Source organism: Amphibalanus amphitrite, unplaced genomic scaffold (genome assembly GCF_019059575.1).
Source record: "Amphibalanus amphitrite isolate SeventyFive unplaced genomic scaffold, NRLGWU_Aamphi_draft 001343F_arrow, whole genome shotgun sequence".
Lineage (NCBI taxonomy): Eukaryota > Metazoa > Arthropoda > Thecostraca > Balanomorpha > Balanidae > Amphibalanus > Amphibalanus amphitrite.
This window is the reverse complement of record NW_024882836.1, coordinates 134,989-158,894: the sequence shown is the minus strand read 5'-3', so window position 1 is coordinate 158,894 and position 23,906 is coordinate 134,989. Positions and strand designations below refer to the sequence as shown.

At 47.7% G+C, this 23,906-nt stretch overlaps 1 protein-coding gene across 1 annotated transcript; it reads left to right on the top strand.

Annotated features, from left to right (window-relative positions):
* The first annotated feature begins 394 nt into the window (after window positions 1-394).
* LOC122372311 (cGMP-dependent protein kinase, isozyme 2 forms cD5/T2-like) lies at window positions 395-21,939 on the top strand. The gene is made up of 13 exons (XM_043349376.1): window positions 395-504; window positions 1,178-1,283; window positions 7,819-7,882; window positions 8,606-8,683; window positions 9,426-9,520; window positions 10,496-10,642; window positions 13,587-13,734; window positions 14,289-14,452; window positions 15,148-15,325; window positions 16,688-16,817; window positions 17,258-17,447; window positions 18,441-18,512; window positions 20,628-21,939. Exons 1-13 carry the CDS (start codon window positions 435-437, stop codon window positions 20,719-20,721), a joined length of 1,536 nt encoding a protein of 511 aa, XP_043205311.1. The 5' UTR covers window positions 395-434; the 3' UTR covers window positions 20,722-21,939.
* The last annotated feature ends 1,967 nt before the right edge of the window (window positions 21,940-23,906 follow it).

Here is a 23,906-nt window from a genome sequence, read left to right as displayed (position 1 = left end):
ATGTACTCTGATGTTGGGTTCAGGATGATGTTTTGATTAGGGAACTGTTATAAATTCATAAACCCAACTATGAAACCTGACTCCTCAATCCCCATGCATTGAACTCATACGAGCTTCAGCTGACCCTTTTATCCCTTACTGACCAATGACCCAGATGACCTCTGACCTTGCTGACCCTTTTTTGATCTTTGACCCTCTTGATCTTTGAATTTTTTTTACAGAGGGCTCGTTTATGAGTTGCTAGCATGCCCTGCTGGCTACCTATGCTGCCATTTAACCCTTATATATGCAGACCCATGCCCCGTATGCATTGACCTTCAAGTGTACCCTTCGCGACCTCTGAACCCTTCTGACCTACCTGTGCTGACCTTTGACCCGGTATTTCCACAGAGGGCCAAGTGGAAGTCTCCAAAGATGGGAGGACCCTCAGCCAGATGGGACCGGGGAAGGTGTTTGGAGAGCTGGCCATACTCTACAACTGCCAGAGGACGGCCACCATCAAAGGTCAGTTTTATGGCGTGGAGCATAGAGTTGTGACCCTTATTGACCAGTGGCCACCAATAAAGGTTAGCTTTGTATCGCACAACATTCAGTCGCAAACCTTATGACTAGGAGCCACCACCAAAAGTCAGATTTATAGCGTACAACATTGAGCTATGACCCTTTTGACAAGTAGCCACCAATAGTGGTCAGATTTGTACAGTACAACATTGAGTTGTAACCCTTATTGACCAGTGGCCACCAATGAAGGTCAGATTTGTGCCGTAGAACATGGGATTGTGACCCTTATTGACCAGGGTCCACCAATAAAGATTAGTTTTGTATTATCCAGCATGGAGTTTTGACCCGTATTGTTTAGGAGCCACCAATGAATGTTGGTTTTGTACCTTACAGTACTGAGTTTTGGCGCTTATTGACAAGGAAAAGAACGGTTCCATTAAAAGTCACTTAAGGAATATCAGTTCAGCGATATGATCATAATATCATTTGAATATAATTTGAATGTAAAAATATAATCATTGTAATATTTACCGTCACAGAAATGTCAATAAAAGACCCCATTTAAAATACGTGTAATTGTGTGCGTGTTTACGCTCGCATAGGTGTACCTATAACTGCCGCTCTGTGTATCTCGTTTGTATATTCTCTCACATTACCCCCTCCCCCTCCCCCTCAGCGGCCACCGACTGCAAGCTGTTTGCCATCGAGCGGCAATGTTTCCAAACCATCATGATGAGAACTGGCCTTCAAAAGCAGGCAGAGTACACGGCCTTCCTAAAGAGGTGAGGCATTCGCTAATGCTCGCTTTATATCGTGCTATACCATATAGTTCTCTCGAAGCGGGGCAAGTTAACAGCTGCTTTCAAGATCTGAGGCGGAAGCCAAAACTTAGTTTACGATTTGTGCCTTTTAAAGCTTGTTTAGTGCCTTTCAGATTGCCATGATATGTGCTGCAGGTATACGAGCTCTATTTCCCCCGGCCAATCCTGAAGACATGGAAAGATAGATAAAGTTCACTTCATACCGTATCAAATTTATGTCGTGAATCAAGGCTACCCATCAAACGGATGATCACAATTCTATGGTTACAGTTTTTGTTTTATTGCACGCTACCAATTTTGACTTGCCTCATTATATCGGGTTTTCTGAATAATGACGCTATTTTATCCATCTATCCGTCTTCTCATCCTCAGGATTAACCATGCTCCTGATCCTTGATCACGTTTACCACTGCCCTGAGGCTGATCTCACCGTCACAATGGGTAAGGGAGTAGCGCTCATCCCTCTAGCTTTAATAGGGAGTAGCTCTTCCGTTCAGCTCCTATAGGGACGCTGTCTCTGTGGGATGGCCTTTTGATGCACCGGGTGTTCCCAGTGCTCTCCCATCGGACGATCCTCTCCCATCGGGACGTTCTTGTCCCATCGGACGCTCTTGTCCCATCGGACGCTCTTGTCCCACCGGCCGACGCTCCTGTCCCACCGGGACGTTCTTGTCCCACCGGGACGTTCTTGTCCCATCGGACGCTCTTGTCCCATCGGACGCTCTTGTCCCATCGGACGCTCTTGTCCCACCGGCCGACGCTCCTGTCCCAGCGGAATGGGCTCAGCCGCTGCGGCGCACTAGCCGTTGGTCGAATATCTGCCAAATGTTTTCCAGTATTCTCTCATCTCTTGGTCCCCGAATTACCATAAAATGAAGAGTTCATTATCAACATACCAAATCAGTTTTGATAAGTCTTGCTCTTCAAGTTTTACCCCTTAGCCATTTCATTTGTGACCACATGGCTGCTGCAATAAGTAAGAGCGTGTGGGCTATAATTTACGCCGACACTTTGGGCGACGTAGCATGATAACGAATATATATGTAAATACACAGATCAGTTTATAGATATAGATATAGATATAGGTATAGAGGTATATAGATATATAGTGATAGGTATATAGATATATATATATATATATATATATATATATATATATATATATATATATATATATATATATATATATATATATATATATATATATATATATATATATATATATGTGTATAAGCAGGCAATATATCTTCTTTGAGACAAGTTTGGTTGAATACGATCGCGTATTTGTTTTTTTTATCACTTTCTTTTGAAGCTTTTCTTTCTTTCTTATCACTTTCCGGTCAGTTTCTGGCAGCTGGTGTAAAGTATCTCCAATGTTCATACATGCATTATATTGATTCACGTTTTGCGACGCGTTTCGAAGTACTCACTTCGTCATCAGGCATTTACACTTTACACTCTCATCACATTTAACACTTACATTATATCTAAGTTACTTCATACATTTTTTTTGTTGTTGACCTTAACACAAATGCGATGTGACCTATGTCAAAATTCAGTGCACGGTTGTTCGAATCTAGTTCGAAAATTCAAACGTGCTGCTTCCATCATGCAACATCTTCATCTACTACCACCACTGGCGGATCCAGGGGGGGGCCACCGGGGCCATGGCCCCCCCAAAAGCCTGAAAGGGGGGGCCAACATATCTTTTGGCCCCCCCCAAAACGCTTGGAGAAAAATTAATGTGAGAAGGTTGCGTAGTAGATACCTACTAGAATCAGCAGCGTGATTCAATAGCGTAGAGAAAGTCAGGGGCGCGGGAACTACTTTCAGACTGGGGGAGCACACCATAATAGAGATCAACCTAGGGTCCCCCCAAATCTAGTTTTCTCACCGGTTTTAGGCCACTTATTTTTCATCCCTTGGCTTTTTCAACAAAAAAAAGAAACAGTTGCAAAAAAGGACGGTATTCCGTCTGAAAGTTGTGGGGGCACCGCCCCCACTGGCGGATCCAGGGGGGCCACCGGGGCCATGGCCCCCCAAAAGCCTGAAAGAGGGGGCCAACATATCTTTTGGCCCCCCAAAACGCTTGAAGAAAAATTAATGTGAGAAGGTTGCGTAGTAGATACCATAATCAGCAGCGTGATTCAATAGCGTAGAGAAAGTCAGGGGCGCGGGAACTACTTTCAGACTGGGGGAGCACACCATAATAGAGATCAACCTAGGGTCCCCCCAAATCTAGTTTTCTCACCGGTTTTAGGCCACTTATTTTTCATCCCTTGGCTTTTTCAACAACAAAAAAAAGAAAACAATTGCAAAAAAGGACGGTATTCCGTTTGAAAGTTGTGGGGGCACCGCCCCCACTGGCGGATTCAAGGGGGCCACCGGGGCCATGGGCCCAAAAAGCCTGAAAGAGGGGGCCAACAATCTTTTGGCCCCCCAAAACGCTCGAAGAAAAATTAATGTGAGAAGGTTGTGTAGTAGATACTTACTAGAATCAGCAGCGTGATTCAATAGCGTAGAGAAACCCAGGGGCGCGGGAACTACTTTTAGACGGGGGGGGGGGGAGGTCACACCATGATAGAGATCAACCTAGGATCCCCCAAATATAGTTTTGTCGCCGGTTTTAGGCCACTTATTTTTCATCCCTTGGCTTTTTCAACAAAAAAAGAAAACATTTGCAAAAAGGAGCGGTTTTCTGTCTGAAAGTTGTGGGGGCACCGCCCGCACGGCCCCAGAGTTGGGGGGGGGGGGGGGGCAAGCTGCCACCACTGCCCCCTCCCCCCGGTTCCCGCGCCTATGGAGAAACTACCGGGTTTACTAGCTTCCTTCATAAAGTGTCGTCATGTCTTATCGTCACCCGAGAAGGTCTTATTGCATAAATATCGATTGAGCTGTCAAGTTAACAAACTTGCTGTGGCAGCCTCACCTGACATGACCCGGTAACTTTTCATTCACGGAATATGCGCAATAAATTTTTTAGGAAAACTCCCTGAGTTTTCGTTGAAAAAAAAAAACTTGTTTTGTTTCGTAATTGTACAAGAAGCATATGAGGGACCTTTTTGTCCCTTCCTGCGAAACGGTAAAAGACTTATTTCGGTCACAGCTCAGGCCAATCTCTAAGGGTCAGTCGGGTCACTTATTTCTTAAAAGGGTCCTTACGGCATCCAAGGACCAATTCCGGCTTTTGAGTGCGCCACATCAGCATTTGATGCTACGACAGATGTCGAAATCTGAATATATGTTACAGGCCGTATGAAAATTCGGTCCGTTTGCAAACGGCCTGGCCCAGTCAGGCCATATGAAACTACCTGAAAACACCGGCCGTTTGCAAACTATGACCTGAAATATCAGACCGTTTGAAAACGACCTAGTTAGTTTCGGCCTAGCGGATCCAGGGGGGCCACGGGGTCATGCCCCCAAGCCTGAAAGGGGAACAACATATATTTTTTGTCCCCAAAAACACTTAAGAAAAATGAATGTGAGAAGGGCGTAGTAGGTAGAGAGAAAATACCGTATCATTAAAAATATGTGAGCTTGATAAAAGTGTTGGTCTTGTCTTCACCCAAGAAGTTCTTATTGCACACTTTAACCATGGATGAAAAACCTTCATCCCCTGGTTCTCCTTCATCCATGCTTTAACTCTCGATCGACGTGTGAAGTTATCGTGTAAGGTATCATGAAGCCGATCGCGACGAAACTTTAGTACCCTCATGGTGACAAAGTCTGAAAATTTCATGACCCTGACCCAAGTGAACTTTGACTTGTGGCCTATTTCTCGAGACTATCCGTGCGTTCGGAGAGCATGGAATATTCACCGTCCCCGGGAATATTCCCCGTGCCGCGTTCGGAGGCGTATCTCTCTGAACGGCTAATCTCCGGAAATATTCCGCGCGCATGGAATATTCAACGGATTCCACATGGAATGTGCCTCTCCGAACGCACCATATGTTTGGCCATGTTGGAGGCCATGTTTGGCCGGAATAGCGATTCGGCGTATGTCGGCTCACATTATCCGCGCTTTCATAGTCTTTTCGTGGTTTAAAACGCTCAAACATGTGATATGATGTTGCTCCCACGCATTAGGGCGGATGCCAATGTCACCTTACGGTCAAGTCAGGTCATTGACCTTTGATGACCTCGGTGCACTTTTCCGAGTTTAACATGTTTATAGGATAGTTTCGTTTAGCTGATTTTGAATTTAGCATTTTGCAGCCATTTGAACAATTACGAAGTAGTTTTGATGCCTTCGTATCATGTTACGTAGCTGTCAGTGGTAGTGGACACCTGCTATACGGACGCCCATAAGTACCCCTACTGGTTGATCTGACCTGACCTGCCCCGACATGGTCTAAACGCATGAAGACATTATCTATGATCCAAACTAACATGAAATTTGTGATCAGCACAAAAAAAAAAAACGTATTACAGCCTTACTTTAGGAGGTTCTGACAGGTCCTGATTTTTCCGTCTTTTGGGTCTGTGACCTGACCTGGGCGGTGTTTCACGGCACGCTGCCAGCCGCTGCCAGCGCTGATGGCACTTTTGGTTTCAATGGAGACATCAACAAGCCTATACCCACAACACTACCGAAGGCTGACCTTAGCTCGCGGAATGCGCTGTCAGCGGCTGTCAGCACGACCGTGAAACACCGCCCTGGAAGGTCAACCAATGACCAAGGACCTTAAAATCGGGTATCATCGGCTTCGTCTCGTCACTCACGGGCAACACGCCTGTTTTTTTCCGCGAGCTCTAGCTTAATCAGGGGCCGAACGGCAGGGGGTCCAACCGACACCTCCCAGCCCGCGAAGGCTGCGCCACGCACCGACCCGGAGCGGGCTAATTGGTCGACAAAAGCAATTTGAAGTGTTTTCAAAGTAATATTTAGGCTCGGGTTGGGTGGGCTACCATTTCTATATTTTTTTATTTTTAGTTTTAAAAAAATATCGTTTCAGGGCTGTGACGAAAAAATAAGTGGCCTAAATCCGATGAGAAAACAGGATTTGGGGGTACCCTAGGTTTGGTTACTTGCAGGAGTTGGCCCCCCCCAAAACGCAAGTCTGGATCCGCCAGTGACTACCACCGATCTAGCAGATACTAACGTATCAGAATGAACGAAATGTCTCGTTCACTATACACTGAACAGTCCCCTCCCCACGCACACACACACACACACTTCACCATCACCTCCTATCCTGTCAGCGTGATCCGTCCCCTGTGTTCGCGCTGATCACACATGGACGGGCAGTGTTCTAGGATGTAGGCGGCCTCGAGGATCCTCAGCTTCCACATGTTGTTCTCCCTGTCCAAGATGCTTGTGTTGTCCACCATGTCCTGTCTTGTGATGCGCTCACCGTGGGCACGCTGGGAGTGTTCAGCTGGACCACCCGCAGACAGATGGTATGAGAGTCGGCGGGACAGGGTCATCGTTGTGCTGCCTATGTAAGACGATGTGTCTCGGAGCTTGCAATCTCCTTTTTGACAATTGTATTTGTAGACAACATGCGTCTCTTGCAGGCAGCTTCTTTTGGGGCGGTTACAGATCACCAAATTGGCTGTTTTGGGGCTCTTGTAGTATACGATCAGTTTGACTTCATGCCCTTCCTTTGGAATCACATTTTTCTTCAAAATGCTCTTCAACACCTTCTCGTCACTCAGGTAGGCCTCATTCATCTGGTTCATGTAGAACAGCTTGTGAACCTGCGACTTGGGTTTGGGCTGGTCTTCACCTGTCATTTCTCTGCCGTTTTTATATATATATATATATATATATATATATATATATATATATATATATATATATATATATATATATATTAATCTCAGTGACTTATCTGTCTCTGACTCCGCCTCCTCTGTCTCTGTCTCTGTCTCTGTCTGTGTGTCTGTCTGTCTGTCTGTCTGTCTGTCTGTCTGTCTGTCTGTCTGTCTGTCTGTCTGTCTGTCTGTCTGTCTGTCTGTCTGTCTGTCTGTCTGTCTGTCTGTCTGTCTGTCTGTCTGTCTGTCTGTCTGTCTGTCTGTCTGTCTGTCTGTCTGTCTGTCTGTCTGTCTGTCTGTCTGTCTGTCTGTCTGTCTGTCTGTCTGTCTGTCTGTCTGTCTGTCTGTCTGTCTGTCTGTCTGTCTGTCTGTCTGTCTGTCTGTCTGTCTGTCTGTCTGTCTGTCTGTCTGTCTGTCTGTCTGTCTGTCTGTCTGTCTGTGTCTCTGTCTCTGTCTCTGTCTCTGTCTCTGTCTCTGTCTCTGTCTCTGTCTCTGTCTCTGTCTCTGTCTCTGTCTCTGTCTCTGTCTCTGTCTCTGTCTCTGTCTCTGTCTCTGTCTCTGTCTCTGTCTCTGTCTCTGTCTCTGTCTCTGTCTCTGTCTCCGTCTCCGTCTCTCTCTCTCTCTCTCTCTCTCTCTCTCTCTCTCTCTCTCTCTCTCTCTCTCTCTCCAGCCCCTCTCTCCACCCCTACATGCTCTAAATGATACCTAACATCTCAATTAACATGTTTTTTTTATCCAGTGTGCCAAGCTTCCAGAACCTGCCAGAAGAAACTGTCATCAAGCTGGCCGACGTTCTAGAAGAGGTAAGAAAAGCCGAGTCGGTGTTTCTCACAAAACTATCAAGACAAGTAAAGTTAGATTTTTAACGACTATGCCTACTCACTTCTGTGTACCGCAATGAATGCGACTATAGTAGTTGAAGCCTGCCTTATCGCTTTAACTGCTTTAATGCAAAGCGAACGTGAAGCGTGAATGCCTTGAACACCGTCCAGCTGAAAATATCATCTAGGTGTAGTTTGTTTTTTATGTTCGACTTTCACTGTAGACATCTTTTAACTCTGCCGAGATTTATTAGCGAGATTTGATGTCTCCTTATTTATTCGTTTATTTGCTCAATCGCCAACAGAGCAGTATCCACTTATAGACAAAGTCATAGTCTAATTTGAGTAGTAAGGAGACGTCCTACCACTCCTACCGGTATCTTTTTAGTTGAGTTTTATATGCCATTGGGTCAACAGTGCAAGGATATTTCTATTCTGCACTCATCTGAGATGCAAAGATAATAATTTGTTATCCTTACATCCCTCTGAGATGCAAAGATAAAGTCTCGAGGGCTCATAGGTACTTAAAAATCACTTGTGGAAGATAGGATAGGTATCTTTTCCTCACGTGTTCCAGAAAACCTCGCTCCCTCTTCGCTCGTTTTTCTTTCAGTAACCCGCTTGGAAAAGTATATCCTAATCTTCCACTCGGAGCCATGAAGAATCCTCTACCTCTTCCTAACGTTGTTGTTGTTGTTTTTTCAGACGTACTACAGTCAGGGCGACTACATCATCCGTCAAGGGGCCCGCGGAGACACCTTCTACATCATCAGCAGGGGACGGGTCAGTAATCGGTGACGTCACTGTGATGTGTGTTTGTGGGACGTCAGTCGTATGTTCGGTGACGTCATATATGATGTGGCAGTCCATTGTAATGGGATGTACTCTGTGATGTTTTATGTGACGTTGACATTCGTGTAAGGCGTCATGTATGACGTGATGTCATGAATAAGTTTATGGCTCTGTGGTATAGTGTGTGACGTCATATATGTAGTTACTCGTGTATTAAAAATTATTTCATATTGGCTCTGACTGTTGACTGATAGAAAGTGTAAAAGCTAACTATAGCGCGAGTAAATAGTTGACGGCCGCTTGTAAAAAAAGGACTCGCGAGTAATAAACTATGCATAGCAAAGAACTAGGACGAAAATACGTACGCAAAATGCTCGCAAATGACGTAAAATTACGTAGGCGATAAAGTACATACCTAAGGATAAAAGTACATTTCGCAATTAACCTAGCCTTGCCTGACCTGATTTAACCTGTGACATGACCTACCTAACCCGGCCTATGTTATACATTTGTACGCTATACCTTACGTACATTTGGGATATTTGTTTTGTCCTGATAGCTTTTGATGGTGTACATTTGCCATACGAGCATCTTCGATACGTAAATACTCGTACTTTTATATAAAACCCGTAAAATTTGCATCTCTCCCGAATCACTATGATGCAATACAACCGGTCCCGGGTTCGCTGTGTCCATGACCTTCGAGATGACCTTGACCCCTTGCTGACCCCAGGTCAACGTCACCATGAGGTCACCCGACTCGATGGAGGAAAAACTGATCCGAACGCTCGGAAAAGGCGACTTCTTCGGCGAGAAAGCGCTTCAGGGGTAAGTTCTGCCACCTGCTGAGAGCGGTGGGAAACTGTAGTTGGGTGGATGTGCCGTGATGGCGCTACTTCATGTGCTTGTATGAACTCGTATGCCGTCGTGGAAGTAACAATGGCCGCGGTGCGGTATATAAGATCATATCTACATGGCGACTATTAAATCCCAAAACTTTATGAATGAGAAGTGCGTGTGTATTTGAGTTGTAACCTCGTTTGATTCCCAATGACCCATCACCTCCGATATGTTTGTTTGTTTGTCTTGTTGCGTCTGACCGGAGCTTAGACTTTTCGGTCTGACCAGACCATTTCAGAGTTGGAGGGGTCGCCGTTCTGTCATTTCCATCCTCAGGATGCTGTATCCTCCACGCCGCAACGCCCCCTCCGGGCTGGACAGGCACCTTTATCTCATGCGGGCTGCTCCCTTGGAGCGGCACCGCAGCTACCGAGTGAGCACACCCGTAGCCTGGTACAGAGAGTGCTTGAGGGCTGGTCGGCCTGTCCTTTGGGATGACCTCAGCCCCGGTGACTCACTAGGGCGCCTGCCCAGACCAATGTCTTCCCCTATATCCTATCATCCTTCCGGCCCTGAAATGGTCTCGTCAGACCGAAAGCCCGGAAAGGGTCTAACCTAACAAAACAAAACAATTTAGAAAGGTGATAGGAATTAGAGGGGGACATTGGTTTGAACAGGTACCCAGGTGACCCAGTGAGGCTGAGCCCATGCAGTGGACAGGCCAACCAGGCTCTTGACACTCACCACGTCCGGCTTCGGGCTTGCTCCTGAGGGACCTATCCGCATGGGATAGCGCTGATCGACGATCGTCGAGCCCGGAAAAGGGGATGGAGGCGTGGAGGAAAAGGGTTTGACTGTGCTGAGGATGGAAACGACGGAACGGATGTGACTTCTCCCTTGACATTTCCCGTGGCGTGACCTCCTGTGACCTGTCTGACCTCTCGAACGCCCTCCTGCCTGCAGTGAGGACATTCGCACTGCCAACATCGTGGCCGACGACCCCGACGGCGTGGCCTGTCTTGTCATCGACCACGACACGTTCGATCAGCTCATCAGCAGGCTGGAGGAGGTCAAGAACCGATATGTCGACGAGAGTCAGCTCAGAAAACAGTGAGTGGCGGTGCTGACATCTAGCGGGGGTTTGGTGCTGACATCTAGCCGGACTTGGGGAAACATTGGTGAGGGGAGTGCTGACATCTAGCGGGGGATGGGGATAACATTGGGTGAGCGATGGCGCTGACTTATGTGGGATGTATTTACGGCGAACAAGAACTCGTTTGAGCCTTATGCTTTTCCAGACCCAGGTATTCAGAAGCCAATCATTATATTACAGTGATATATGTGTATTTGCCGGGGGGGGGGGTAATTTTCGGTCGGAAACAGTTTACTTGCAAACTTCATCTGAAGTTGTGAAAAAGTAAGCGCTGTATTTGGGACAAGCATATTGCCAGCGGAATAATGAAGCAGGTAATTCAGATATAATGCCTTGAAAGATAGGGGCTCTCCACTTTATATCCGGAAACAGTGGACTTTGAGTGTAGGTACCCCGGTGCTCTTCGGGGTTATTTTGCATGTTTTGTCCAAAAGTTGAATAGGGGGACAGCCTTGGCGTCATCCATGAGTTAGTACCAGAGGTGGAGATCTTGGGGGGGGGGGTCAGTCAGGACCCCCCTGAAAACGAATTACTGCTATATGTAATTCAATGGTACTGCATCCAGCCCGCCTCCATCTGCCCGGCCTGCCCCCCCCCCCCCCCTGAAATTTTAACAGATCTCCTTCCCTGGTTAGTACCGATTTGTGGCACTTTGGCTGCTTAGTGTCGTTCGTAGCTTGAAACGCATGTCTGAAGTGAAATGCGTCTCGTAAGTCATTATAGTGCCCCGTTTGCTATTTTAATTCGAAATGAAATGAAGTTCACGAAGTTCTTGTGTGGCATGAAGTTCCCAGTGCTGTCTCGGGAGAGTCTTTAGGGAGAGTAAATCACGACTTTCTGCATCGCATGGCCTACCACTTGCCCTATCTTTCAGGAGTATACCGCTATATGATGAACCAGATACGAAGGAATCCGATCACAGGTTGATTTGATGCTAGTATTGAGTACCACTAACCTTTTATAGTCTGGCAAACCCAAGAAAGAACGGAGCTAGAGCGCCTTGGAGTTCTTTACACGTGCATTGGATAATGGGGATAATATAGGTACCTGTGTTTTAAGACTGTTGACTGAAAGAAAGGAAAGAACTATCGGGCGTATATGAAAGTGAATATACGGGCACGTGCATCAGTAACTGTTGCGCTTTGAATCCGTTCTTTTTTATGTTTGTCAGACTGTAGTTGTTGTGTCGTGAATTAACCAGGGGTGCGATAGCTTTAGATGTATGCCGTCATACAAAAAAAAAGATACCCAGTATCCATGCAACTGTCAGCTGAAGTCAGCAACATAATATCTGTTTCATAAACATCTAATCGCACCAGCTAATCGCACATAACAAACCACAGTTATAAATGTGCATTATTCGAAATTAGACTCGTAACATTTTTCGAAGTTCCCAAGGTGAACATTTGTTATTTTCTTTCACGACGCATTCCGATTTACACTTGGTACAACACTTTGGTGCATCATATTTTTTAGGGTGTGAAAGGCCGTTTACACAAATATGCTTGCCTAATATTTGATAGATTTTCCTCTTTCTTTATTCAGATGCCGAGCATATACGTTTGCTGTACAATACAAGCTCGTGATAGGCACATTTTGTAACATGTTACAAATAGTACAATACGATGCAGCTTTTGACACAGTAGTACCTACTACTAGCGGTAGCACTAGTAAACATGATTGCTTACGAATCTTATGACTCTGCGATGGTATTTGCATTTTATTATGATTTAATTTTTATTGCCACTAATTGCATCCACATACGTAAGAAAAGCTGCTCCCCCTGCAAGGGTTAACAATCATACACGAGTCATCAGCTACCGAAGGGATGACCTCACCTTGTTTTTCTCTGCCTAGCGAAATGTTACTTCCGAACATATTCGTACATATCAATTAGTTTATTTCACTAACATCCACAAATTTGACGTTACAAGATGGTCGACCACCTTGTTGATTTCGAGAAGGCGTATGTGGTTTATCCATAACCTTATGCTCAGCTTTCAATACATTGTCATAGACAAAACGTTATCACTTGTATTGATGTTTTATACCATGCTGTTGGACGCAGCTCTTAGGATTGTCTGACTAATGTGTGGTCAGTGTGTTGAAACTGCTTTATTTCTTACCTACTTCTCTTACCCTTTGTCCTTTGAGTGTTACTTGAGCAAATCATTTTTCGTGTGTCTCTCTTCTCTCAGAATTAACTGTTACTTTACCGACGTCTTTCCCCACGAATTCCCAAAGGTCCCCACGAATTTCCTAGTTTTAACCAAATTATCCCCTATTAACCCCTCTGTTACTCCCTCAGAAGCAACCATATATTTCCCGACCTCACTACCCTCCAAGAAATCCTCTATATTCCCCCAATAACCCGCAATAACCCTCCTTCTACTCCCCTGAGAATCAACCGCGCAGTTTGCTGACGTCACTCCCCTATATTCCCCCAATCACCCCCCCCCCGATAACCCTCCCATTACTCTCTCAGAATCAGCTGCAAGTTTGCTGACGGCACTCCCCCATATTACCCCTATCCTTCCCCAATAAGCTCTCTATTACTCTCTCAGAATCAACCGCGAGTTTGCTGACGTCACTCCCTCATATTCCCCCAATCACGCCCTATTAACCCCCTATTACTCTCTCAGAATCAACCGCTAGCTTTCTGACGTCACTCCCCCATATTCCCCCAATAACCCCCATTAACCCTCCCATTACTCTCTCAGAATCAACCGCTAGTTTGCGGACGTCACTCCCCCATAGTCCCCCAATAACCCCTCTATTACTCCCTCAGAATCAACCGTGAGTTGCTTGTGAGTTTGCTTGCGGGAGTATGGGAGAGTGACGTCACTCTCCCATACCTACTCCCCCCATTAACCCCCAATAACCCCTCTATTACTCCCTCAGAATCAACCGCGAGTTTGCTGACGTCAAGCTGTCGGATCTGGCGGTGATTGCCACGCTGGGTGTCGGAGGGTTCGGACGGGTAGAGCTGGTTCAGATGGTACACGACAAGTCTAGGTCATTCGCGCTGAAACAGATGAAGAAAGCGCAGGTGAGTGGAGGGTAGAAAATGGGTAGAGGGGGTAGAGGAGGCCGTAGAGCGTTAGAGAAGGGGGCTAGACAGTGGTTTTAATCATAAGTTGGATATAAATGGGGTGAATACTGGATTGGATAATATGTTGTATAATGTGTTGGCCGTTGGGTTAGCTGGATTATTTATCGGATAACCTGCTCGATGAGGTGGGTTATTAGTTTGATACTGGGCTGTAAATAATGGGTTGGGTAGTTGGCTGGATAATGCGTTTGATAAAAGATTGGGTAATGATTTGATTATGTGATGGTGCATGAGTTTGGCAGTTAACGAGACATGGGAAGTGGGCGCCTGGGTTGGAATAATGCAGGATTATTGCATTGTGTGCTATGTTGCAATTGAGTCATAAAAATGTGTGATTTAGATTATCAGATTTTGCTATTTTATCCGTGAAGACCACATGCTATGCCAATTCTGTTACTTTCCGATCCCCTCGAAAGTAACTGTAAAACATTTCCTCCCAACTCACCAAAAACATTAGCTCATCTCGGGGTTTGAACCCTCGCCTCCCTCAGATTGTGGAGACGCGTCAGCAGCAGCACATCATGTCCGAAAAGGAGATCATGGAAGAAGCCAACTGCGATTTCATCGTCAAGCTGTACAAGACGTTCAAGGACAGGAAGTACCTCTACATGCTGATGGAGTCGTGTATGGGAGGAGAACTGTGGACCATACTCAGGTGGGCAGTCACAGAGATGTTTGTTCGTTTTGTTTTGTTGGGTTAGGCCCTTTCGGTCCAATGGGACCATTTCAGAGCCGGGAGGATGATAGGATATAGGGGGTGACATTGGTCTGGGCAGGCACCCTAGTGAGTCGCCGGGGCTGAGCCCGTCCAGAGGACAGGCCACCCAGCCCCAAGGCACTCACTGCACCCGGCTACGGGGTGCGCTCCCTCGGGAGCAGCGGTGCCGCTCCAAGGGAGCAGCCCGCATGAGATAAAGATGCCTGTCCAGCCAGGAGGAGGGTTGCGGCGTGGAGGAGAAGGATTTCTGTATCCTGAGGATAGAAGCACGGAACGGTGATGAACAGAGATGTGGACAAAGGGGATATTATACTAGCGACCTTGCTGCGTGTCGCGATTGAGCCTTTGATTTGGGATAGATGACATGGATGGATGGCTGTATACTTAATATTTACAGCTAGTTAATCCTATTCGCTGCCCATGTGTATAAACTCTCACTCTCTCTCTCTCTCTCTCTCTCTCTCTCTCTCTCTCTCTCTCTCTCTCTCTCTCTCTCTCTTTCTCTCACTCTTTCTCTTCGCAGTCATTTTTACATGTGTGTTTTTCCTTTTTAACCTTTCTTGTGGAGTCTTGACATTATGAAGTCGTGTTTACCCCTCTTCATTACCCCTATTTTGTTTCACCTCCGTCAGGGACCGAGGCAACTTCGACGACGCCACAACACGCTTCTACACCGCCTGCGTAGTGGAGGCGTTCGACTATCTGCACGCACGAGGGATCATCTATCGCGATCTCAAACCCGAGAACCTGCTGCTCGACAACAGGGGCTATGTGAAACTGGTGGACTTTGGGTTCGCCAAAAAACTGCTGGTGAGGAGATGAGAACGGGAAGGAAAAGGGAAAGAGAGGAAGGATGGAAAGGAGAGGAGCGCTAGGGGAGCTGCAAATTACGAATGTGTGCCGGTGTCCCTTTTTGTCAATGTGTGGTCCTATCGTGGTTTAAATTATGCCCATTCTCTCTTCAGGTCGTCGGGAAGACGTGGACAGTATATTGTTTAATAGGATGTACCCCTCCCTCGTCAATAAAGGACTTGCTCTGGTTTAATAACGTGTGCCAAAGGTCGGTCGGAAGACTTGTACGTTTTGTGGTTTAACCCGCGCACCGACGGGGGAGCGGATATCCGCCCCCCCCCCCTGAGGTTTTTCGCGAATAGCGGGAAAACCGCGGCGCGTAGCGCCGCGAAATTTGGTATGACTATAACCTCATCAATTTTACACATGGTGTGCAAGTTTGAACCTCCTACCTTTTAAGGTCAGGTCACCAGGTCACTTTGAATGACCCAACCTCAAGTCACTTTTTTGCAACTTTGTCACCGTGCCAGAGCTACAGTAGATGTCGGAGGCCTTTGAAAGTCGCAGGATATTATTAGGTCATTAGTAGCTACAATTTGTATATCTCGGAATTTTGATATCGGTGACCTAAGATCAGGTCAATTTCGCGACCTCCCCATTATAAGTCAATGGGGGAAAAACCAACTCCTTGTTTTTACCACTAAAACGGTTCGGAATGGCCCCATATACCATACATGACTTTATATACGATCAACCTTCACTACCTTGAGGTCTGCTTTGCTGTTGGGCAGCTGTGAGGTCATGTGACGTCATCAAAGGTCACCAAAGGTTTTTGGCCAATAACTCCGTACAGGAACAAGATACAGACGCGTGGATGGTCTCATTGTGTTCAGCTCGTCAAGACGCATCGAATGATATACATGATGACCTCGAGGTCACGGGACCTGAGGTCAACCTTTGACCTTGACCTTTCGAGGTCAACATATATCATTCGATGCGGATTGACGAGAGGATCACGATGATGCCCTTAGTTTGTTCCTATCTTGGCTAATTCGAAAGTTATTCGAGAAATACTCTCTCCATATCTAGCGCCGCCATTTTGACTTTTTCGACCCCTGTGACGTCATCTTTGACCTGACCTGAAAATGATCTTTGTAAAAATTGTAGATCTTGGCCGTGCGTATCCGATGCCGTTTACCGCTTGTCGCTATCTTGCTTCGTTCTCGAGATCTCCTCAGGGGGGGGGGGGGCGGTCATCCGCCCCCCCCCCCGTCGGTGCGAAGTTGGCGCAGACCCCCGTCGGTGCGCGGGTTAATAACAGGTGCCCCTCCCTCGTCATGACATGACTTTGCTGTGGTTTAATAACGTGTGCCCTCACAGGTCGGCCGGAAGACGTGGACGTTCTGTGGAACTCCGGAGTATGTGGCGCCAGAGATTATCCTGAACAAGGGCCACGACATCTCAGCCGACTACTGGTCGCTGGGGGTACTGATGTTTGAACTTCTCACTGGTAGGTGCATTAGGCAACTGGTACACGGACAAGGATAATACGCACTGGTTGCCGGGGTACCGATGTTTGAACTGTATCACTGGTTTTTAGCTGCTAGCTTAGAGAACTAAACGATAAACTAATATAATGAAACTAATGAACTGGTATAATTGAACTCTTCACTGGGGTTACTCATCTTTGAAATGCTGATTGGTACGTGAACTAGCTAGCTGGTATACATACCAACCGCGGTAGGAAGCTAGCTGAGCCGCATTTCCTAACCTTCAGCTTTGCTGCGGATTGCATGCCGTAGCCACCCTCCCATCTCCCCTTTATTTTTCTTCCCCTGGAAACGTCCCTATTGACCCGGCTCTCTTCGTTAGGAACTACCTAACTAACTAACCTAACCTCCCTTCTTTTCCCATGAACGCCCCCAACTAACCCCCTTCTCTTTCCCCCAGGAACGCCGCCATTCACCGGGCCCGACCCCATGAAAACCTACAACATCATCCTGAAGGGGATCGACGCCATCGAGTTCCCTCGCAACATCACCCGAACCGCCACAGTGCTCATCAAGAAACTGTGCAGAGACAACCCGGCCGAGCGACTGGGGTACCAGAAGGGCGGCATCAGGGACATCCAGAAACACAAGTAAGGAGGGGGCGACACATAGAGCGACTGGGGTACCAGAAGGGCGGCATCCGGGACATCCAGAAACACAAGTAAGGAGCGGGATATACAGAAACATAACTAATGAGCGGGGCATACAGAAGGGAGGCATAAGGGACATCCAGAAACACAAGTAAGGAGGGGGTGTACGGAAGAGAGACATATAAGGGACTTTCAGAAACACAAGTATGAAGTAAGGAGCAGGATATATGGAAACACAAGGAGGGGACATCCAGAAACACAAGTAGGGGGATATACCGAAACACAATAAGGGGATGTACAGAAATACAAGTGTCGGGGGATACATAAGGGAGGCATAGGGGTTATAAGGAAACACAAGGAGGAGACATATACATAAACACAAGGAGGGAGAAATACAAACGCACTGGAAGGGGACATCCAGAAATACAGAGTACATAAACGTAAGCAAGTACATAAACAAAAGTAGGAAGGGAGGACACATGGAGGGCTGGGGTACAAGAAAAATGACATCAAGGAGTTGCATAACCACAGTAAGTAGAGGGGGTGAGAAAATGGGAAGCATAAAACACTAGTGAGGGTGTTGAAAATGAACTCAGGTTCGAGTGGTTCTCAAATCGTCACCATATATTACTGTTCCACGTACCCAATAAGCGTCTAGTTGGCGCCAGCTCCACTAGATGTCACTGCTGCGCTCTGTTACCGCTTAGTTCCCGTCCTCACCAATAAACGTGCGTTTTGCATCGATAAAATATTATCGTTTGGAATTTGGATATTCTTCGGCGGAAAATTATTGGTCAGCGCCTATCCTCAGCATGTTTTGCTATCGCGATACCGAACGTGATCCCCGATAATTCTCGCTGATCCCGGAAAATTATCCCTGATTTTCCGGATACCGAACGCACCTGCTGATACCGAACGTCACTGCTGCGTTATGTTTCACGTCTAGTTTTAGCCCTCACCAATAGATGGCACTGATGTCTGTGTTTTCGGCAGGTGGTTCGACGGCTTCAACTGGGAAGGTCTGATCGGACGGACCCTGACACCCCCCATCATCCCGCACATCAGGTATGACCGTCTATGATCAGTTAGGTATATGGGTTGTTTATCTATGCCGCCATCCATTGTCAGGTGACCAGGAGTGTCCCCTCCCCTCCCTCTATCCCAACCACACACAGAAACTAACTTTGGAATGTGTGTTAGTATGTATGTATGTATGTTACTAGGTATGTCTGCCTGCCATCAGGTATTTCCCTCCGTTCCGTCGTTTCCATCCTCAGGAATCAGGATACTGAAATTCTTCTCCTCCACGCCGCAACCTCCACTCCGGGTTGGACAGGCACCTTTATCTCATGCGGGCTGCTCCCTTGGAGCGGCAACGCTGCTCCCCAGGGAGCGCACCCCGTAGCCGGGTGCAGTGAGTGCTTGGGGGGCTGGCCGGCCTGTCCATTCGGACGGGCTCAGCCCCGGCGACTCTACAAAAAAAAAGAAAAACTCGGGTATGGCTGTAGGTAAAGTGTTTATTGTCAGGCATGTTTGTATGTAATTACGGAGCGAGCGAAGCGAGCGGAGTCTTTCCTTAGATTAACGGAAATTTCTGAGTATGAGCGGCCGGCCGGCCGGCCGTGGTCACGGTTTTGCGACGCTTATATCTCAGCAACCACTTGACCGATTTACACGCGGTAATTTTTGTAGGGTAGCTTCATTCATTCTACCAAGTATTGGACTATTTCCGATGCATGTAGGTGACCCCTTATGCACGTGCCACGTGCAAAACGAAGAGGTGTCACTTTTGTAATTGTTGCAATATCTCGGTAACTACTTGCCCGATTGCGCTGAAAGTTGGCATGTAGGTAGGCACCCACTAGGCAATGCATATCCATGTGCCAGAGTTGGGGTGCTGCTGCACGTGCGCACGTGCAGGGGTCGATTCCAGATCTCGAGAACGGCTGGACCGATTGCGCTCAAATTTGGTACACGGTTACGGAGCAGTTAGTAGGGTGCCGTGCACAAGTCAGTTGGGACCCATTTTGCACGTGCGCACGTGCAGGGTGCCGCTTCCAGATCTCGAGAACGGCTGGGCCGATTGTGCTCAAATTCGGCACATCGCTAGAGACCGGTTAGTAGGGTGCCGTGCACAAGTCAGTTGGAGGTACCCCCTCGCAATTTCGCACGTGCAAGGCCCACCCTCTCGCTCGCTCCGTTAGTCGCCCCATAAGGCGCTATACTGGTCAGGTAAGTTTTTGGCTGCTTTGTTTAAGTAAAAAAGTAATTATTGCAGGCATATGCGAAAAATATAAAATATACACATAATAGTGAGGTACCCTCCACACTGCTGTCAACATGTAGCGTCATACTCGTTACGGAGCGAGCGAAGCGAGCGTAGTCTTTCCTTAGATTAACGGAAATTTCTTAGTATGAGCGGCCGGCCGGCCGGCCGGCCGGCCGTGGTCACGCTTTTGCGAGGCTTATATCTCAGCAACCACTTGACCGATTTACACGCGGTAATTTGTGTAGGGTAGCTTCATTCCTTCTACCAAGTATTGGACTATTCCTGATGCATGTGGGTGACCCCTTATGCACGTGCCACGTGCAAAACGAAGAGGTGTCCGTTTTGTAATTGTTGCAATATCTCGGTAACTACTTGGCCGATTGCGCTGAAAGTTAGCATGTAGGTAGGCACCCACTAGGCACTGCATATCCATGTGCCAGAGTTGGGGTGCTGCTGCACGTGCGCACGTGCAGGGGTCGTTTCCAGATCTCGAGAACGGCTCGACCGATTGCGCTCAAATTTGGTACACAGTTAGGGACCGGTTAGTAGGGTGCCGTGCACAAGTCACTTGGGACCCATTTTGCACGTGCGCACGTGCAGGGTGCCGCTTCCAGATCTCGAGAACGGCTGGGCCGATTGTGCCCAAATTTGGCACGTCGGTAGAAACCGGTTAGTAGGGTGCCGTGCACAAGTCAGTTGGAGGTACCCCTCACAATTTCGCACTTGCAAGGCCCACCCTCTCGCTCGCTCCGTTAGTCGCCCCAAAAGGCGTTATACTGGTGTTTAGCCTTGCTCACTTTTAAATTCGATAAAACATTCGATACAAATAAAACAGTGCGTGACAGGTTGTTATCACGTGCCGCTCCTAGGTCCGCGTAAGACTCGTCTAACTGCCATGTGACCTCCCCCAGGTCCGTGTTGGACTCGTCCAACTTTGACGACTACCCTCCCGACTCGGATCCGCTGCCCCAAGACGATCTCTCCGGATGGGACGCCGACTTCTAAACGGCAGACGACTGCTCAGCATAGGCCACACAGCGGCTGCCATCTTGGAAAACTGCCGCCATCTTGGAAAACTGCCCCGCTGCGTCCGCCATCTTGGACTGTGCTCTTCGCGGACGATATTTTGTGTCAGTCTGCTGTGGCGGGTTCTTTGTGCAAGTGGACGCCATTTTGAGATGCGGCACAGTGGCGGCCATCTTGGTCGGGCCCTGTGTTGTGGCAATGTGAAGTAGTTTCTGGGTGATCGGGCTTCACTTGGCGTTTCTACCACTCACTCCGTCCGCCATGTTGAGTGAGGCCCACCGTGTGGCGGCCATCTTGTGTCAGTCCCACCTACGGCGGCCGCCATGTTGTTTGTGTGCGTGCGTGCGTTTTGTCAGGCAGGACCTTCAGGAAGGGAAACGGCAATCATAAAGCGTTGTTGACCTCTACGCTCAGACGCATGTTCTCGCCCGTTACGTCCGCTTAGTGCTCCCAAAACTCCGAGTCATTCTATGAAGGATGATGACTCTGGTGCGACTCTGCGCTCGAGTCGTAACTGTGACTCGAGTCAGTCGTTGGCGTCTGACTGAAGAGTCCATGTGGTGGGGACTCAAAGAGAACTATATCCGACGCGGGAATAAGACTGAGTGTCGCTCTGTGACGTCATCGGTGGTGCTCAGTGCTGGACGGTGATTGGTGGAAGGGTGATGACGTCAGCTTGGGGTCTACCAGAAGTGGTGGATCAACAGATATCTATCTATAGCCTACTATGTGTTACACCAGAAACCATCGACCGGCTCCGCTGCTCACCAATGACTATGGTGGTTAACTGAAGTGTGCGATGGACTTTTGGAGGTAAGACACTCTGACTGAATGGAGCTTCCCATTCAACAACAAAGACCCTTACTGTACCCGCAATCACATATGACAATAACCCAAACACTTTGCATAGACAATGCCCAGCACTGGTCTTCGCTCTCGTGTTGTTTACTCCCTCACTACACCCCAAAACAGTGTATTACATCATACCATAACGGAAAATACCGTGCAGGGTGTACCTATCGAGTATCCTATCGCCGTTGTGCCTTACCCTCGGATGACGTCATATGTGACGTCATGTGAGGAGGTCGTATACGTACTCTGGGTGTTCTATGCGGTGTAATTTTGACAAGTTGGGGAGGGGGGTGAGATTGTTGTTGGGAGACGTTAGTAGAAGGTTCAATACACTCTAACAGAACACTGGTGTATTTGTGTGTGTGGTAAATTAGAGAGATGCGGAGTCTATAGACTCCACGGAACTCCGACTCCGACTCCGACTCCAGCTCCGGTTAGAACTAACCGATACTTCTGGCTGATTTCAAGCCTAAATAGATACTGAAAATATTGTGACGCCGCAAGAACAGGCGCTACTTTTTCAGTCCTTCAAATGCCTATGTCTCTGGCAGTTTAGAGATATTTTGTTAATTTTTGGCATGTGTAAGGCGTGTAAGGCCCGTAAGGACTTTTCTGACGTTTATTCCGTTTTTTTTTTAGTTTCCTTAAATTAAAAAAAATCTCAAGAAATCGAAGTTTTTAGTTAGAAAATCCCTAGATCGTGAGATTTTTGTGTTTGGAAAATGTCGAGATAGCCATTTGTTCGCCATGTTTTTTATACCTACAGTTCGATTTTCGAGTCTTGGTCGAAAGTATGATTTTCTGCAATTTTTCTTCGTTAACGACTTTTTCGAAGAAAAATCGCCGAAAATGACCTTAGTTTAACCTCAACAGATCGTGACCTGAGATGACATGGGATCTAATTTTTTCAGGAGATGTGTAGAATTGATGCCCAGAACATAGGCGGCGGAACGGGGAGGGCACCGGGGCACCGTGCCCCCTTTGATTTTGGCATTTTAGCATTAGCCCTATGGGCGTTGCATGGAAATAATGGGACCAAAAGTCGGAAGTGCCCCCCCCCCCTTAATTGAAGGTGTTCCGCCGCTACTGGCCCAGAGGGGTACTAAAGTTTCAAGTCGAAATTTGCGGCCGTTTCTGAGTAATCTGCGAAAAACAGGGGGCCCCTCCCCAACAGGTCGCGGGTTAAAACACTGCTGTGGCACAAAGCGTACTTCCGTAGTTGGCTTTTATGCGCAATAACCTTGCAGTTTCTGCTTTTGACACTGAAGCGTTTTCAGGACTTGTGGCATTTACAGTTCCAAAACGGTAGTGCCTAAAACCTGACTATGCATACACAATACATTACACAATACACAGTGTCTCAACTGAGCCTTTGTTTGAACTCCATAAAATAAAATGTGACAAGGTTTTTATGTATCTGAGTCGATGTGCCGGTCAGGCTGAGAATAGACAATGGTAAATGACACTGCACACTAAATCATACTCTGTCAATACGTCGGGCCTCTCTCGGGAGGGAGAGAGGCCCGACTCGTCGGGAGAGAGAGAGAGAGAGAGAGAGAGAGAGAGAGAGAGAGAGAGAGAGAGAGGGAGAGAGACAGACAGACAGACAGACAGGCAGAGACAGACAGGCAGGCAGCCAGACAGACAGACAGACAGACAGACAGACAGACAGACAGACAGACAGACAGACAGACAGGCAGACAGGCAGGCAGACAGGCAGACAGACAGACAGACAGACAGGCAGACAGACAGACAGACAGACCGACAGGCAGACAGGCAGACAGGCAGACAGGCAGGCAGGCAGGCAGACAGGCAGGCAGGCAGGCAGACAGACAGACAGACAGACAGACAGACAAAGACAGAGCAGTGTCGTCAGACCCAAGAGCCGTAGGACCAGTGAATGTAGCCGGAATGATCAGATCCCGACCCGTGACGTCATCGTACGACATGACGTCATGTGGCGGATGATTCACGTCAGGTCACTGTTCCAGTCTCCACACTTCACACAGGCCTTGTGGTCCATCCGGGGTCACAATTGTGACTGTTCCCGAACCCCAGAGGTCACAGAGGTGACCTGAGTTTGACCTGAGAGACCACTTCCGGCTAGTGCCGGCCGTTGAAGGGGCCCCTCAGACGATAGCCGAGAGCCGGCGGCCGATAGCTTGCGGCAAATTGCAGGGAGGCCGTCGCTCTTGTGGCGAGGCGCCGGTACCTCTTCAGTGCTGTTGACACTGCCAACGGCACAGCCGAGGTGGGTTCGATAACGCGGCGTTGTTCTAACATTGCATGGCGCCAGCGGCTCTCCAACGGAC